At 41.7% G+C, this 18,525-nt stretch overlaps 1 protein-coding gene across 1 annotated transcript in view; it reads left to right on the top strand.

The window, feature by feature from the left end:
• Positions 1-18,525, top strand: part of WDR91 (WD repeat domain 91) — an 86,212-nt gene that overhangs the window by 48,418 nt on the left and 19,269 nt on the right. The window contains exons 9-12 of the mRNA XM_077469188.1: positions 2,835-3,028; positions 7,262-7,412; positions 17,669-17,763; positions 18,168-18,336. Coding sequence (XP_077325314.1) covers positions 2,835-3,028; positions 7,262-7,412; positions 17,669-17,763; positions 18,168-18,336 — 609 coding nt within the window. The remainder of the gene's footprint in view (positions 1-2,834; positions 3,029-7,261; positions 7,413-17,668; positions 17,764-18,167; positions 18,337-18,525) is intronic.

Genomic DNA, 18,525 nt, shown 5'->3' with positions numbered 1-18,525 from the left:
GTGCTAAGGGACCGAAGTCTGTCGGATTCGGTAATATCCACTATGTTGAGGGCATGGAAGTCATCTTCTCGGAAGATTTATCATCGTACATGGAAGGCCTACATCTACATGTGTGAGGAGATGGGGTGGCGTCCATGTACATATTCAGTTTCCAGGATTCTGCTGTTTTTGCAGTGAGGAGTGGATCAGAAACTTGCCTTAAGCACCCTTAAGATAAAGAATGACAGGGTCCAAGGTACCAAAAGTAATTGGCCTCCATCCCAAATTTTAGACAGAGGGAAAGTGGTCAGCGGGACTTTAAATGAGGCCAGTTACTATATAAAGTAAAAATGTAGGATATAAAACCGTGTTGATTTTCTGGGTTCCAAAAAAAAAAAAAGAGGAATTTGAGTGAGAGATGTATACCAAAAGCAGTCTTGGCAAAGAAAATGTTGTTATACCATATGAAATCATGCATAACATTGAATACCACAAAAATGCATTTACAGAATCGCATACACGCAGGTTATGCTGAAAACTGCATATAAATATTGACACCATGGTAATAGGCGTAACAAAGTAAAAATAAGTCCTGCACAACATGGGCCACTGGAAGGGCTGAATGATGTTAAAAAGTCTAAAGTAAAACAAAATAAGAGACATAAAATCATCTGTATGGACGTCATGCATCTATGTAAGCCCGACGCGTTTCGTTGGGGCGAATGCAATGGTGATGTCAGCTGAATAGATGTGAACAGTTTGAAAATGTTAACTTTATATAGTGATTGGCCTCATTTGAAGTCCCGCTGACTACTTTACCTTTTCTTTGTCTAAGCACCATTAAGGGGCAGATATCAGCTTTTGGCTGTATTTTTTCAGCATCCCTTGGTGACTCATTCATTGGTGAGTACGCTTGTTCAGGGGGTTCGACATGTGGCCCTTCCGGTTCGACCACCGCTACCTCCGTGAAATTTGAATCTGAATCTGGTGCTCTCCGTGCTTCAGAAACCACCTTTTGAAAACATTACGGAGATTCCCTTATTGACACTCTCAGAAAGTAGTCTTTCTAGTGGCCATTACATCTGCCAGGAGGGTTTCTGAGTTGGCGGCCTTGTAAGTCTCCCTACTTGATCCTCCACAAGGATAAGGCGGTGCTGCGTCCGCAGCCTTTGTTTCTTCAAAAGCTTGTTTCGGCCTTTCATCTAAATGAGGACATTGTGCTTCCATTACCTTATGTCGTTGGCCGTCACACCCCAAAGAGGTGGCTTTGCATTCCTTGGACGTGGTGCGGGCTCTGTTCCCCTCCTACAGTTTAACAATGCTGGGTGGCTGTCCACTTGAAACTACAGAGGGAAGAATTAACTAGCATTAATGAGCATAGGGGATGTCCCAAAAAAATCCATAAAATCTCGGAACCCTGGTTATTCTAAGTGGAATCCACTTGTGTTTCTTTTGTTGACCTGCTACTCTAGGAATTTTTGCTACCTCTCTGCTGGATTTAACACCATTTATCTGGTTATTCACTGAAAGTCAGCGGTCAGTATGTAACTCTGTATGTCAGATTGCACAACGTAAACTGATTTTACTCTTTTCTTTACTGTGCTTTGGAAAAATTGTTTGTGCCTTTTGGATAAGGCCCTACTTGGGCATGGGTTTTTTGTTTTTTTAAATGTTATAAATAAATAAAATTACATAAAATTACAATGTAAAACTCTTAATAAAAATTGATATAAAAAAAAAAGTTTATGGAAACGGAATTTAGGCTTGCTGGAAATTGCATACATTACACACCACAGCAAAGTGTCACTGCAAAATATATGTATCTTCCATATAGATCTGAAATTTGTATGAAACGAAGTACCTAATTTTTTATCACAGGTGCTTTGAGGCATCAACTTGACACTTTTGAGTTTATTCAGAATTCGTTGATCGGTGCAGTCGACATCCTCCTGGGTTTTGCACTACCATAGACGTGTACGGGGATACAAAACCTGCTTGAAGCAAACAAAAGCCAACCGAAACAGGCCTTTAAAGTCGCAATAAAAGCTGTGCCCGAGGGGAAGGAAAGATAGTAAATACCTCTCCCAAGGCCAGCGCTTCCGATTGCTGGTATGAACAAAAACCACTGCCCAAAGGCTCTACGGCAATTGTGTCCAAACTTTTTTCAGAGGGCCAGATTTGATGAAGTAAACATGCATGAAGGCTGACCATTTTGCCTGACCTCTTTGAACCATTAAAATTCAGTCTAAGTGTGTTTGAGCAATAATGCACTGCCCAACAAGAATTCTCTTGCCTTTGTGGCTGTGTAGTGAAGAGCGTTATATTATATTATAATATATTTATATTCTTATATATTTATAATATTATAAAATATTTATATTATTATATATTTATATTATAATATTATAAAATATTTATTTTATTATATATTTTATATTATAATATAATTTTATTGTATTCTCTATCAATATCTTCTCTCTCTCTCTCTCTCTCTCTCTCTATATATCTATATCTATATCTATATCTATATATATATATATATATATATATATATATATATATATATATATATATATATATATATATATATATATATATAAGAGAGATTTTATAATCTCTCTATATATAAAGGGGGGGGTATTAAACTGCAGGACAGGCCGCAATTGGCCTGCGGGCCGGACTATGCCTGCCCTATGGAATCCAACACTTTGGGAGTGTGTGTGTCCTTTGTCCCTGTTGCACTCACTGGTTTTTTGCTATTAACCCCCTACATCACAACAGTAAGGTTTGGATAAGCACTGGTTGTCCATATATTGCAGCATAGACAAGATAAATTGTATCTTTAAATCTTACAGCAAAGCACAGAGAAGAAGCCTGAAATTTCAGAGCCAGAACCTGAGCTTCGCCCTGAAACCCAGCAAGACCCAGTAGAGGCATTGATAAGGGGTGTCGGGGGAAATGGTTCAAGAGGAGAGAAACCCGAGCAACCCTTCATAGTGCTGAGCCAGGACGAATATGGAGAGCACCACTCGTCCATCATGCATTGCAGGTACCTGCTTTGTCACCAATATGCCAAACTATATAGTACACAAGCAGAATACCAGGCCAAATAGTTAAACAGTTAAAATACAAACTTTGATATGTGAATAGTTAACACTACGTTTTCTTTTTAAAGGAAGTAAGAGTCCCCTACAATCATGTCTTATTCATGGGCTGGAACCCTGTGCCCAACCTGAGGCCTTTTGACACCTACTATGCTGCCCTCAGGTCCCTGTCATTAGTCTGTGTTTTTCTTTTCCGGAGTGCCAGTGAAGGAAAGGATTTAGAGGCGCACCAAATGACAGTTTAAAAAAATTAAAATACAAAATATATATAAGGCTGCATTGCTGCATTTTTGATCAGTTAAAAAAAGTGCTCCAAAAACGCACCTCCTTGTTGAAATGCATTGTAAAAATGCAGCAGAAGCGCATTAGGGTCGGTCGAAACAACGAATCGATTTTGAAAATGGCTGTCAACTATTTCCATAATAGATTAATCGGTCAACCAATTAGTTGGCTTGCATACAGAATGCATTATTTGTTTACATGTCATTAAGTGCTTGAGAACTTGTAAATGTATGAGGAGCAATGCCTCATGGGACATGTAGTCCTGGGCAGGATGTGAGTGGTTCTAAAGGCAGAAGTTTTTTTTACCTTGCTATAGTGGCACTCTATAATATACTTTGCAGCTTTCTATTAGGGCACTCCAAAGGCAGGAGGAGCCATAAGTGCTGGTGGGGGACCCCAGAAGAAGAGAATCTGGGCTACTCTGTGCAAAACCATCACAGGGAGCAGGTAAGTATAACATGTTTGTTTAACCGCTGGCTGTCCCATGACGGCCAGGCGGCGCGCCTCTCATTCTGGGAGGGCATCATATGATGTCCTCCCATTTAAACGTGGAATGTGCGCGATCGTGCGTGCGCATCCCTGTTGACACTGAGACACCAATGTCCACCGAGGGGGTTGTACAGCCATTAGGCATGGCTGTTAACCACGTGATCACAGGTGGTACAGCCCCACTTTGCACAGTGCATGCACGTGATCACGTCGGTGACGGCATGTTCCTGGGAACACTTCTCGTCACCAACGCTGTTAAACAGCCATTGGCCAGCGGCTGTTTACCATGTGATTGGCTGTGATTCTTTCACAGCCCATCACTAAATGTCAACAAACTGGTAATGAAATGTTACCTGGGTCTCCTCACACACTGATCATGTGTGAGGAGGAGTAACATCTCGTTATCGTTACCGCCTACAGTGTACACCAATCACACTGATTGCCCTCCCCCCAATAAAGAGGACTTGTCATTACCCATCAAAATACCTGTCGCGCCCTTCATAGTACCTATCTGTAGCTTATGCTTTCCAAAATGGGGTCATATAGGTCATAAAATGGGGTCATAGAGGTCTATGGAGCATCCATTTAGGTCCGCCTAAAAAACTGACAGGCGTACCTGAACAGATCGGTCATGTGAAAGAGGCCTTAGTGCCCGTTCACACTACCGCGACTTGTCAGGCGACTTAGCCGCCTGACAAGTCGCGCTCCGTTCTGTACTATGGAACCGTTCTAATAGGAGCGACTCAAGTCGCTCCGACTTAGAAAAAGGTTCCTGTAGTATTTTCGGGGCGACTTCAGGCGACTTGCATTGACTTCTATACAGAAGTCATTTTGCAAGTCGCCGCTGAAGTCGTGTGCAGGTCGCGTCTGTGAGTCGCGCTGCAAGTCGCGTCGCCCCTGTGTGAACGGGCACTTAGTGTCTCAAGAAATGAGATACACCTGATGTACTGAAAGCCTGATCAGATGTAATCAATTTTCAGTGATTGGCACCATAGTTTGTACGCTCTCTAACTTTCACAAAGACCAAATAATATACACTAGTTTGGGTTAGTTTTACGAAAGATATGTAGTGCTATAATTTGTGGCCAAAATTTATGAAGAAAAATTACTAATTGGCTAAATTTTATGACCGAAACAAAGAAAACATTTTTTTTCCACAAAATGTATGGTCTTTTTTTTAGTTATAGCATAAAAAAAAACCCCACTAGTGATTAAATACCACCAAAAGAAAGCTCTATTTGTGTGAAAAAAAGTTTTGATATGGGTACAGTGTTGCATGACTGAGTAATTGTCATTCAAACTGTAAGAGCGAAGAAGGGTGAAAAATGGTCTGGGCAGGAAGGGGGGTGTAAGTGCACTGTATTGAGGCGGTTAAAGAGAAGAAAAAATAAATCGCTTTAAAGAATGTGTGCATTCTTTTTAATTTTTTTTTTTAACCCCATTGTGACAGGTGATACAAAAAAAAGCATGCTGCCGCTACTAAAATGTCTTTGGTCTGGTTCTCACCTATGAGTTTTATTTTTATTTTTTTATGCTTTCAGCAGAAACGCGTTGCATAGTCAGGTTAAAAAAAAAAGTCCATCTACTTCAACCAAAAAAAATACAAACCCATATACATAATCCTTCACCCACAGTTGATCCAGAGGAAGGTGAAATACCCCAGTAAAGCATGATCCAATTTGCTACAGCAGGGGAAACTCCTTCCTGATCCCCCGAGAGGCAATCAAATTTTCCCTGGATCAACTTTACTTGCCGTATTTGCTGGCGTATAAGACGACACCCTATTTTTCCAGTGAAAACTTTTGGGTTTGGGCTATACTCTCCATATAAGACTACCCCCTTCCGAGGCAACACCATTTATTTAAAAGACTTAACATCAGATTTGATTTAAACGATGTAATTTTAATGATAAACGGTTGACTTTCTGGTACTTAAAATCCTTTAAAATCCTCTTCATGTTCATCCTCTGACATCAGAAGTTCATCAATGACATCTTGTGTTACATTTGTAAGACAGTCCTCATATGGATCTAGTTCCACATTTTTTTTAAAGCAATCTATGGAGCTGGCCAGAACCACCTCTGGATGGAGTCTATTCCACATTTTCACAGCTCTTACTGTGAAGAAACCTTTCCGTATTTGCTGCTGAAATCTTTTTTTCCTCTAGACCTAAAGAGTGCCCCCATGTCCTCTGTGATGACCTTAAAGTGAATAACTCCACACAGAGTTCACTATATGGACCACTTATGTATTTTTACATTTTGATCATATCCCTCCTTAATCTCATTTTGAGAGAATAAATTCAGTTCCTTTAATCTTTCTCCAGTTCCCCGATATCCTTTTTGAGAACTGGTGTCCAAAACTGAACTGCATATTCCAGATGAGGTCTTACTAATGATTTGAACAGGGGCAAAATGATATCTCGCTCTCTGGAGTCCATACATGCCTCTCTTAAAGCGGACCTACAATCATTTTTTAATAAATCTTCTGCCCTTGTTTTAACTTTGGATAGTAAAAATATTTTTTTCTGCCAGCCAGTGAATACTTTATACAGCCCACTTCCTATTTCTTTTCTGGTAAAAAAAAAAAGCCTAGGCTTTTGACATCATGCACAGAGAGAGCGATATTGAGAGAGATGTTGCCGGGGGGTGAGTCATGAGGGCCAATGACAGCTGCAGAGCTGGAGGTGTGTGTCTGTGTAAATCCAGGAAGTAGCTGCCCACAGTTAAAACGGTTGCAGACAGACTGCTTGCAGAGAGATTTCTGCAGCATATTTGGCAAGTACAGAATCCCAGTATATATATCAAATAATATGCAGAGTGGAGGGAAGCTACAGAATGGCAAAGATGGTTTTTATTACAAATTCTGTGAGCAGACTGCAGTTCCACTTTAATACAAGAAAGGACTTTGCTCGCTTTGGAAACCACAGCTTGGCATTGCATGTATATGCTAGCTATATATGTATGTATGTATGTATGTATGTATGTATATGATTGTGCAAGAGTTCATAAATATATTGAGGCAAATATATTCACTCCTCTTTTCCATAAAATCCTGTTCTTGTCTTGAGAACACATACATTGATGCGGGCTGCTTTACGACACTCAGATTATTTAAATGGAGTATAGTACATTAGTGATAATTTACCTGAATGTATTTTACCCATTTTTCTCATGACCATCAGTTTTGTTTACATTGGAAAACAAAGGAAGATGACAATGTATCCAATGAGAAGAAGCCTTTTGACTGTGGCTGCTTGACTAGCATTTTTTGAGACATCACATTCTTAGTCTACATACCCTGATTGGTGTAAGATTTTTGGGTCGAAATAGAATTACTACTTGGACTAATGTGTATTCAGCAGCATGAGATTTTCACCAAAACCGTTCCTGTACTTTCTTCCCACAGGGTGGATTGCTCGGGAAGGAGGGTAGCCAGTTTGGATGTTGATGGCGTGATTAAAGTATGGTCCATTGATGGCATTATGCAGACCAAGGCATCTGCCATCTCCAAGTCCGCTCTGCTGTCTCTGGAGTGGGCAACAAAGAGAGACAGACTGGTAAGTGCACAAGAGTTTAACTGTAATGTTTTATGTACTGTGATTATAGTATGCATATTTTGTTTTTTGTTAACTGATCAGAACTAATAGCTCCGGAAGAAGCGTGTGGTACACACGAAACGTGTCGAGCAAGAGTTTAACATCACCGTAGAACCCCTCTCGATGCTCCACTCTACTTTGGTTTATTACATTGCCGAGAATGTGTTGTTTATGAATTATTCTAATATAGTATTGTTCCAAAGGAGTAGGAACATTAGAGGTCAATCTTGGTTTTAAAAATGTCTTGTAACAATGTTGTGTTTTTATATTTTTGTAAATAAAATTTAATATTTTAATATATTGTATAGTGCCTAAAAAGTCCATTGCCCATTTTTTCTTCTTTGCCCAAATTTGTACTCAGGACGTGACACTTTTTTTTTTTTTTTTTGCTGTATCCACCTTACCACAGGGTGTGTTGATACTTTATTACGTTTTTTCTTGTCTCCTTAGTTAAAGAGGAAGTAAACCCTGATGGGTTTACTTCCTCTTTTTTTCCCTGCAAAGGTAAAGCATAATGGACTACTATGCATCGCATAGTAGCTCATTATGTGTCACTTACCTGACACAGGAGCCAGCGAAGTCGCCGCTGTCCCCTGTAGTCCGCCGCATCCATGTTGCTTGTGGCGTCTCGCAGCTCCGACGAATCACAGCGGCGCAACCGCGATGACGTCACTCCCGCGCATGCGCACGGGAGTCGCGCCTCGCAGCTCGCAGCATGCGCCGTAGACAGCGGTGCCCATTTTCGGGCAAATATCTCCTAAACCATATAGGTTTAGGAGATATTGCTTGGACCTACAGGTAAGCCTTAATCTAGGCTTACCTATAGGTCCAAGTTGTTTGGAAGGGTTTACTTCCTCTTTAACAAATGTGCCTGTAATGTCTCTAAAGATTTCCTTTATTTTATGGCCTTTATGAACACCCCTGATACAGCAGAGAAACTGCTTCCGGTCTGTATGCTGCGGCTTGATGGTTGAGAGGGACTGTATCTAGTGCCTACAGGCAAAAGTGAGGATGGCATGTAATTTTGCCAGTTGACGCTGGACCTTGTGGGCAGCGGTCTAGGGTGCAATATATATGGCGAGCTTGGTGGCAGGGTTTCTACACGTTCAGGGCACTCGTCACCCTGGAGGGCAATAAAGCCCCTGAAGACCTTACAGGGCACAACAGCCATGATGGATGAAGATTGGGCCTTCTGGACCTGTAGTATTGAACTAGTAAGTGCCTCTGATATGGTGGAGAATGTTTAATTTTAAAAGTGGAAGTTCTACACCAAAGTATTAGAGTCCACAATGCATAATACCAGGCATATATTTGTTGCGTTTCGGGGGCCACACATTGCTCCCTTCATCGGGGCTTAAGAAAATAAGATCTGCCTAATATACACTCTTAGCTCTTGTACACACGGTCGGACATTCCGGATTTTGTCCGAAACTGGTGTTGCATACACACTGTCGGAAAATCCGATCGTTCAGAACGTGATGCCGTTATTTCGTTACGACGGGACTACGTTCAGGCTAGTAGCCAATAGCTTTGGTTACGTAATTTGATCTGAGCATGTGTGGCACTTTGTCCGATCGGAATTCTCTACAATCGGACAAAGTCCAATCGGATCATGTTGTCGGAAAATTTTATATCCAGCTCTCAAACTTTGTTGGTCGGACATTCCGACGGAAAAAGTCCAATGTAGCGCACACACGCGGTCGGATTATCCGACAACACGGTCCGATCAGACATTTTCCATCAGAATGTCCAACCGTGTGTACAAGGGCTTGCTGTGGTTCCTCATTTGGATATGATATCAAAACATAAACCTGGAAGTTTGTCAAGCCATTAGTTTGGGCAAAGAGTATGCTCCATTCTAGAGAATCAGACACAAAGTAACTTGTCATCTGGCAGTTTGAAAAAGATTTAGAGCCTAGAGGTTCTTTGTAGAGGCCATGGATGATTCTATACAGCAACTTTCGAGGGCGGCCTCATGTTTGTCTACATGAGAGTCCTATAGCTCAAGTGTTGATCGTCAGAATGTCACCGCAACTTGAGTTGCAAATTGAGTGGCTGCCCTTGGCGGGTAAATGCTTATTTACACCATCTTTGGATGGCTTTATCCCCAAGTTGACAGAGTAAAAGCACACTTTTACCCTTTAACCACTTCAGCCTCGGACCAATAAATACCTTAAGGACCAGAGGTCTTTTTGCAATTTCGCACTGCGCTGCTTTAACTGGTAATTGCGCGGTCATGCAATATTGCACCCAAACGAAATTTGCGTCCTTTTCTTCCCACAAATAGAGCTTTCTTTTGATGGTATTTGATTGCCTCTGCGATTTTTTTTTTTTTGCGATATAAATGGAAAAAGAGCGAAAATTTTGAAAAAAAAAGATATTTTCTTCTTTTTGTTATAAGAAAAATCGAATAAACTAAATTTTAGTCATACATTGAGGGCAAAATTTATTCAGCCACATGTCTTTAGTAAAAAAAATGTCAATAAGCGAATATTTTTTGGTTTGCGCAAAAGTTATAGCGTCTACAAACTAGAGTACATTTTCTGGAATTTACACAGCTTTTAATTTACTGCCGATCTCATTTCTTGAGGTGCTAAAATGGCAGGGCAGTACAAATCCCCCCCAAATGACCCCATTTTGGAAAGTAGACACCCCAAGGAAATTGCTGATGGGTATGTTGAGCCCATTGAATATTTATTTTTTTTGTCCTAAGGGATTGAATAATGACAAAAAAAATAAATAAATTTTTTTTTACAAAAAGTTGTCACTAAATGATATATTGCTCACACATGCCATGGTTATATGTGGAATTGCACCCCAAAATACATTCTGCTGCTTCTCCTGAGTACGGGGATACCACATGTGTGGGACTTTTTGGGAGTCTAGTCGCGCACGGCACCCCGAAAACCAATCACCACCTTCAGGATTTCTAAGGGTGCAAATTTTTGATTTAACTCCTCACTACCTATCACAGTTTCGAAGGCCATAAAATGCCAAAATAGCACAAAACCCCCCCAAATGACCCCATTTTGGAAAGTAGACACCCCAAGCTATTTACTGAGAGGCATGTTGAGTCCATGGAATATTTTATATTTTGCCAAAAGTTGCGGGAATATTACAAACTTTTTTTTTTTTTGCACAAAGTTGTCACTAAATGATATATTGCTCACACATGCTATGGGCAGAAGTCAAATTACACCCCAAAATAAATTCTGCTGCTTCTCCCGAGTACGGGGATACCACATGTGGGGGACTTTTTGGGAGCCTAGCCACGTACGGGACCCCGAAAACCAAGCACTGCCTTCCGGATTTGAATATAAAATGCTATAAAAAACAAACTAACCAGAGTCACCCGTAACACTTATACGGTGATCAGTGGTGAAAGGGTTAACTAGGGGCAATCAGGGGGTTCAAATTTTTATTAGGTAGTATATGGGGGTCCCTGGCGCTATATAAAAACCTGACGGGGAACCTAAATAACTAACTGGCTAACCAGCGTCACCAGTGACACTTATACTGTGATCGCTGGTGAAAGGGGGTGAAAGGGTTAACTAGCAGCAATCAGGGGGTTAAAACCATTATTGGGTAGTATATCGGGGTACCTAGCGCTATAAAAACCTGGCGGTGAACCTAAAAAAATAACTAGCTACCTAGCGACTGTAGCGACACTAATGCAGCGATCAGAAAAACGATCGCTTAGTGACACTGGCAAAAGGGGGTGAAAGGGTTAACTAGCGGCAATCAGGGGGTTAAAAACATTATTGGGTAGTATATCGGGGTACCTAGCGATATAAAAACCTGGCGGTGAACCTAAAAAAATAACTAGCTACCTAGCGACACATGCAGCGATCAGAAAAATGATCGCTTAGTGACACTGGCAAAAGGGGGTGAAAGGGTTAACTAGCGGCAATCAGGGGGTTAAAAACATTATTGGGTAGTATATCGGGGTACCTAGCGCTATAAAAACCTGGCGGTGAACCTAAAAAAATAACTAGCTACCTAGCGACTGTAGCGACACTAATGCAGCGATCAGAAAAACGATCGCTTAGTGACACTGGCAAAAGGGGGTGAAAGGGTTAACTAGCGGCAATCAGGGGGTTAAAAACATTATTGGGTAGTATATCGGGGTACCTAGCGATATAAAAACCTGGCGGTGAACCTAAAAAAATAACTAGCTACCTAGCGACACATGCAGCGATCAGAAAAATGATCGCTTAGTGACACTGGCAAAAGGGGGTGAAAGGGTTAACTCTAGGGGCAATCAGGGGGTTAAATCTTTATTGGGGGGTGAGAGGGGGCTACCCTGGACCTAACACTAACTGTCCTGACACAACTGACACTGACAACTGACACTGAATGCATTGATCAGTAAAGAAATGATCAATGCAATCAGTGACACTGTGACTGGGGGGGGAGGGGGGGGCGGGGGGGGATCGGGGGGCGATCGGGGGGGGTTTGTGTGCCTGTGTGTACCTACATGTCAGTGTAGTGTTGGTGCACACTTACTTTTACTGTTCTCCTCGTAGTCCGGTCAAAAAGACCGCCCCGAGGAGAATGACATCACTTCCTCCTTCCTGTGTAAACAATACACAGGGGAGGAAGCTTCTCATTGGCCAGGAGCGATCCAGAGGGGGTGGCCGAAAACCAACGGCCATCCCCTCATCACGGAGCGCTCCTGGACCGAATCGGACCGCCGTAACCAGCGGGAGGGGGTCCGATCGGACCCCCCACCCGCTGGAAGGCAATCACGTAGATGTACGTGATTATGCCTGCCTGTGCCATTGTGCTGACGTACAATGGCAATACGGCGGTCCTCAAGTGGTTAAAGAAGGTGACCGGTCAAACCTGTGACACCTTTGGAATCCAAGAAGAGTTATTTTGTTAAGCAGAAAGCCACAGGCTCTACATAAAGCCTGCTTCTAAGCTCTGTATGAAAAAATGCTCCCTGAAATCCTTGTCACAGTGAAGGTCCTAGCCTATTCTGGAAATCAATGGTCTTACCAAGTTGCTGGAATTTCAGAAATTCAGGATAGAAGCCACCTGGTTGGTGAATGCTTCACTTCATAAGGGGATTTACTGGCATCTGTGGAAATTAATGATGGCTGCCCACATCCTGATTTTTTACCCTCACCAGCGCAGTGGAGGATTGCCACTATTAGTTTGACATTACTCTAAAGGCCCACACACACGATAGGACTTTGTACAAACTTTCCCTTGGATTTTTGTACAAAGGGCGTCGGCCCTAAACTTGTATTGCATACACACAGCAGGACTTTTTCAGCCAACTTTCACCAAATCACGTAGTTTTTCTGCTCTTTACCGCCACCTTTGGTCAACTTCTGTATTGTTGTCTGATCTTTTGCATTGGTTCTGAGCATGCATGTTTGTACTTTGTACAAAAGTCCTATGGTTTTCTGTACACACGATCACACTTTGCTCCATCGGACTTTTGTTGCCAGAAAGTTTGTCCGTTCGCACAGCCAACAAAAGTCCAATGAAAACCAAAAAAAGTTTGTCTGATGGAGCGTACACACGGTCGGATGTTGCTCCAAAACAGCTAATTTGCATGTTTGTTGTCAAAAAGTCTGATCGTGTGTATGGGCCTTAAGGTGTGTCCACGGGCCCCTGAATGTTTATCAAAATATTGGCTCTGGTGTTAGGACCCAGAATATCCCCACTCTGAGCTATCTGGACCACCATCAGCTTAGAAACGGATATAAAATGTCCAGCTGACAGTACAGGTCCTGAAAAGTAGGGATGCACCAATGCCAGTTTTTTGAGTACGAGTACCGATACTTTTGCTGAAGTACTTGCGTGTACTAATTACCGATGCCTATTTCGATGGAGCCGGTTCACATATGTGCAGAAAAACCGCAGTGGTATTTTTTTTAATTGTCTGGTATGATTTTCATAACTGTTCAAGAGCAATTTTCAGTGTCATACGATTTTAAAGATTCCCATCTTAACTGCTGAACAAAATCTCACCAGACTCATTTTGCAATCGCACTGAAACTGGTCCGTACATATGTGAAGGTATCCGTTTTAGTATCGGAGAATTTGCATGAGTAAAGTTACTCATGCAAATGCTTGTTTCGGCACCAATGCCGTTATTGGTATCTGTGCAAAGCTACTGGAATTGTTAATTTTGATCCCCAGCATCATGTCCTTTTGGCTTTTCTTCAGTCTGGTTTGGTGATTGTCTCTGGCTTTAAGTACCCTCAAAGAACAAATCATGGCCTTGGCTGTTCTGTTTTTGGGACCCTAACATGTGTTGGTTTTTTTCTTTTTGGTTTATTTTTTTTTTGTTTGTTTTGTTTTTTCTGCAGACTTTTTTCCTCTGGAACCTCTCTGAGAGGATCCCTTGTCATTCCACAGGAACAAGATTGTCTTTTTGGTTGCCATTGCTTCGGCTGCCCTTTTTCTGAAGGGAACTTTTCCTGGTTCTTTATCGGGATAAGGGGATGTTTAGTTAGTCCTCTGTACTCCTTTGCTTTAAGAAAAAAAAAAAAAAAAGTTCCAGGAAAAAATGTAACTCCTATGAAAACAGAAGCATTCCTCCCCCTCGTGGATAATTTTTTATTTATTTTTGGAAAATTTTGTCAGGACTTCTATCCCACGGCACCACAGCGACTTCACTTCCGGGGTCGTCTTGTGCCCTTCTACTTTTCCACCCCTTCCCCTGTTGCCTTCTGGGACCTGTGTGTGTCAGAAAGCGCTGTGCGACTCGCGCATGCACAGTAGGAAACAGGCTGTTTCCCTTAGTAAAGATGCCTGCACTCGGAGCCGATGGACAGGTTGACTTCGGGTGCCGGCATTGCCGGTAACCTGGACAGGTAAGTGTCCTAATATTAAGTCGGCAGCTACAGTTTTTGTAGATGATGACTTTTTTTAAAAAAAAAAAGAGTTCCGCCCAGGCTGGAACTCCGCTTTTTAAGGTAGTTTCTCCCTTGTACCTGAATCGGTTCATTGTGTTTCCATATTTTCTTCTCAGTTCTAAGCATGCTAAGGGAAAAGTGCTTTACTCTTTGGATACGATTTGAACTGTAATCTACAGTACATCTACAGCTTTATCTTGACAGTCTGATCCCTTGTTTTTCCAACTGACCTTTTCTCAAGGGCCATGCCTCTTGATCCTCCTTTTTTTTTTTTTTTTTTCTAAATCTACTATTTTTAGTCTGTTCCTTTTGCCAGCCTATGGTTTCAAAGGCAAGGTTCTTCCTTTTTGTTGCCAAAGCCCATTCACCAGGAGCGTCAGCATCAAGCTTCTGTTCAAGTTTGAAATTCTGCTACCTGGTCTTCCCTTGACACCTTTGTAAAATTCAACTAGGTTCAATCCTCTGCAGATGCCAGTTTTGTGCAAAAAGGCTTTCAGGTGGCTTTGTAGAAGAGTCGTCCCCCCCCCCCCCCATGCTGTTTTTGGGTTTTGGCCTTGTTGCTGTTTTGCCCACCCCTCCATGTTCAGTGCTTTGTGAATTTCCAATACAATGTCCCCTATGTCCTGTAATGTATGATTTAAGAAATTAAGATTTTTGCTTTACCTGTAAAATCCTTTTCTTGGAGTGCATCACAAAAAATGGAGAGCCCTCTATTTTTTCCTCATTGCTACGTAACTGAGGCTTGACTGAGGGACGGGTTATGCATGAGCAGGGCTTGCTGCTTTATTTTTTTTTCATTTATTTTTTTGCTAGTGTCAATTAATCTGAAGGTTGCAGCATAGCACAGTAGTCATGAAAATTAAGTATTTGGTGTCCTGTGATGTCCTCCAGGAAAAGGATTTTATAGGTAAACAAAAAATCCATATATATTTTTTTTTTTTTTCTGTTTCAATTGTTTTTATTACGTTTTTTTTCTTTTCAAGATATAAAAGAAATACAAAATATAGCAACAACAGTAGGTAACATACACAGTAGTAACCAAAAAAAAGACTGTACACGCCCAACTGAGTTAACTACAAGTTTATTGCATGACATTATGCAAAGTGCGCTAGCAAAAAAGATTAATCCCTAACAATCCCCATAACCTCCCAGTAGGGCTGGGGAAAAAAATCGATTTACATCTTGAATCAAGTTGAGAGGTCAAAATGATTCAAAATTACAGCAAATCAATTTTTTTAGATTTTTTTTTTTTTATTTTTTGAGGTGCTGCGGGCAAGAGTTTTTAGGCGAGACCATGGTTTCGGCCTAGTCCGCGAGGCCGGACACCACGGACTAGGCCGAAGCCGCGGCCACATCTAAAAACTCCTGCCCGCAGCTCCTCAGGACCGGTGCGGTGTCAATCAAAAACAAACTCTAATGTGTGTGGTGTGTGTTTTTTTTTTTTTTTTTTTTTATTTTTTTTTTTTTTTCGTGAATATCGCTCAGCTCTACCTCCCAGAAAAGCCCCCACCTAAATTACTGTATATACTCGAGTATAAGCCGCCTTTTTAAGCACTTTTTTTTTATGCTGAAAAAGCCCCCCTTGGCTTATACTCGAGTGAGGGTGCAGCCTCACTGTGCCCATCTGCAGCTGTACCTTTTTGATAACCAAAACAGCAGGTGTCTCCCGCTGTGTCATCCAGTCTTAACTGTGCGGCAGCTGTTCACTGTAACAAAGTCCCGCCTCCTCGTCCATGGTAGACTGAACACTGATACAATGCTGGGAAACTGAATTGATGTTCTGTCTATCATGGAGGAGGAGGAGGCGGGGCTTTCTTACAGTGGATGGCCGCCGAACAGTTAAGACTGCATGACACAGCAGGAGATGCCTGCTGTTTTGGTTAGCAAAGATACAGCTGCAGATGGGCATTGTTTACCCAGTAGCTGCTGCATTTCCCACCCTAGGCTTATACTCAAGCCAATACGTTTTTTCCGAGTTTATTTTGTGGTAAAATTGGGTGCCTCGGCTTATACTTGAGTATATACGGTAACCCAAAAATGTCACCCTGCTTACTGGGACAAGATGACACCACACTTTGTATGCCAAACAAGGGCTAGGAGATGCAGTCCCAGCAGGGAGCTGAGCCCACCATCTCCAAAAAAACAACCACCCCCCTTACTCAAGGTGACTTTAAGTCAACCAACCAGTGACCCCAATTTGGTTATGGGGATTGTTGGGTATCCATCTTTTTTGCCAGCGTATTTTGTTTAGTGTCATGCAATAAACCTGTAGTTAACTCGGTTGGGTGTTTACAGTCCTTTTTTGTTTGTTTTTAGTTATAGTTAAGTACTACTTCACTTTACTAGTTGGGATTCCCATTTTTAATTTTTACACAGCAGTATTGGTGTATATATAGGGCAACAAGGTTGTACTGATAGTTCGATTTAAGTCTTAATGTACACGGGACATTTTACAACTACTCCTAAACGTCCGTTTACCAGCAGCAGTGTAAATGAAGCCTAAAGGTCTGGGTAGTGATTGTGGGCTGACTCGCAGCAGTTCTTTGATGTGAAGGACCCTGATTGGAATGCAAACCGAGCCTTTACAAGTAATAAAGTAAAAGCCCTTAAAACCTAAGGTGCATCATAACACCTGGGCATCAATAAAAACTCTCTCTCACCTGAGTATAGAAGAAAGAATAGTAGGCCTAAAAAGGAGAGGGAACAAAGTGGTTCCGCCGGGGGGAGAGGGGTAGCAATGCTCTCTTGAGCCTGGGGGTCGACCCTGCATGTCTGGAACCTGCAAGTAATTTAGCCAGGGGGGCCAAATTTTTACAAAGTGCGATTGCTTGTTTTGTAAGACACTCACAATCTTCATTACAAAAATCTAAAGTTTTAAATGGTAATTGCTACCCATTCTACTTTCCATTTACACCCAAATAGCTCCTATCTGCGCCACCTAAACAGGAAGAGGACTGTTCCTCTCCTGTGTGTTTGTGTTTTTTTTTTTTTTTTTTCAATATAGCAGGCCCGGTTCGACCCGGAGCCAGGTGGGTGTAAATGGACGGTCCGTTTACACTTGTCTGTCCATAGGGAAGAATAACCCTTGTGGTCAGGTTCACCTACCCTAATTAAAATGCCTGTGTGAAAGGGGCCTTAGTGTTTCAGTGGAATGGGTCTTTTTTTGATGGTAAATGCAGAATCCATGCAGATTTCTGGCTCAATTTGCTGTAGCAATAATGGAGATCCATATCTTTATTTAATATTGTAGACTAGTGTTGGATCACTTGGCTTGAATATGAATTTCATGTTGTCTTCTCTTCTCTTTTTTTTTTTTTTTTTCCTTGTCCCTCTCTGATGCAGCTCTTACTGGGCAGTGAGGTTGGTACCGTCCGCCTGTATGACACGGAAGCAAAGAAAAACTTGTGTGAGATCAATATTGTTGATGATATGCCAAGGTTAGTTCTTTTTGTATTATGTCTTTTGCAACATAAGTCTTTGTTCTATATTTTTAGGTTATTTGATACTGGAGGACAAAGTTGTGATGTCTTTGCTAAGGCCCCTCCCTTCTTTCCCGACCCACTGATACTCCCCTTACCAGCTTTTCCCTGACACTTATTCAGCTGCCCTGGCCATGGAAGACACAAGTGCTTCAAGTTATTATGGAACAAATAAGCTTCTGTCTTGTGATGGTGCTGGGGTCTAGCAGCCCGTTGATGGAGGGAATTACATCACTAATTTACACGATGTTGTAGTGTTACCATTTCTACATCTATTTTGTAGAACATTTGTGTATGTAAAGGTTGTTGTAGTTTTATCCGAATCGTTCTCAAACAGAAATGTTTAATATTTGCCTTCTCAGGATCCTATCTTTGGCATGCAACCCCAGTGGGACTTCCTTTGTATGTTCTGCAGCAGCAGTGTGCTCACCCACTCAAATAGAACCATCAGTCCCTGGTTTAGGAGAGAATGGGACCAACCAAGTGCCAGGGAGATTACTACTGTGGGACACAAAAACCATGAAACAACAGGTAAGGCCATCTTCCTGCTATCGCGTAGACCTGTTCAGAAAAGTAAAAGTGCTATTGAATTTGCAGAAATAGATATTTCTTGTCCAATAAGAGACACATAAGGTAGTTACTATTGGGGTTACGCTGCCTACAGAAAAATCGGACACTGGCAAACACTGCTAGTGTCCTAGGAGGAGAAATTAATGTATT

Source organism: Lithobates pipiens, unplaced genomic scaffold (genome assembly GCF_037356315.1).
Source record: "Lithobates pipiens isolate NorthernLeopardFrog02 unplaced genomic scaffold, aLitPip1_a1.2 Scaffold_8, whole genome shotgun sequence".
In the NCBI taxonomy this organism is placed as follows: Eukaryota; Metazoa; Chordata; class Amphibia; order Anura; family Ranidae; genus Lithobates; species Lithobates pipiens.
Note: the sequence above shows the minus strand (reverse complement) of the source record. Positions and strands in the feature narration are given on the sequence as shown.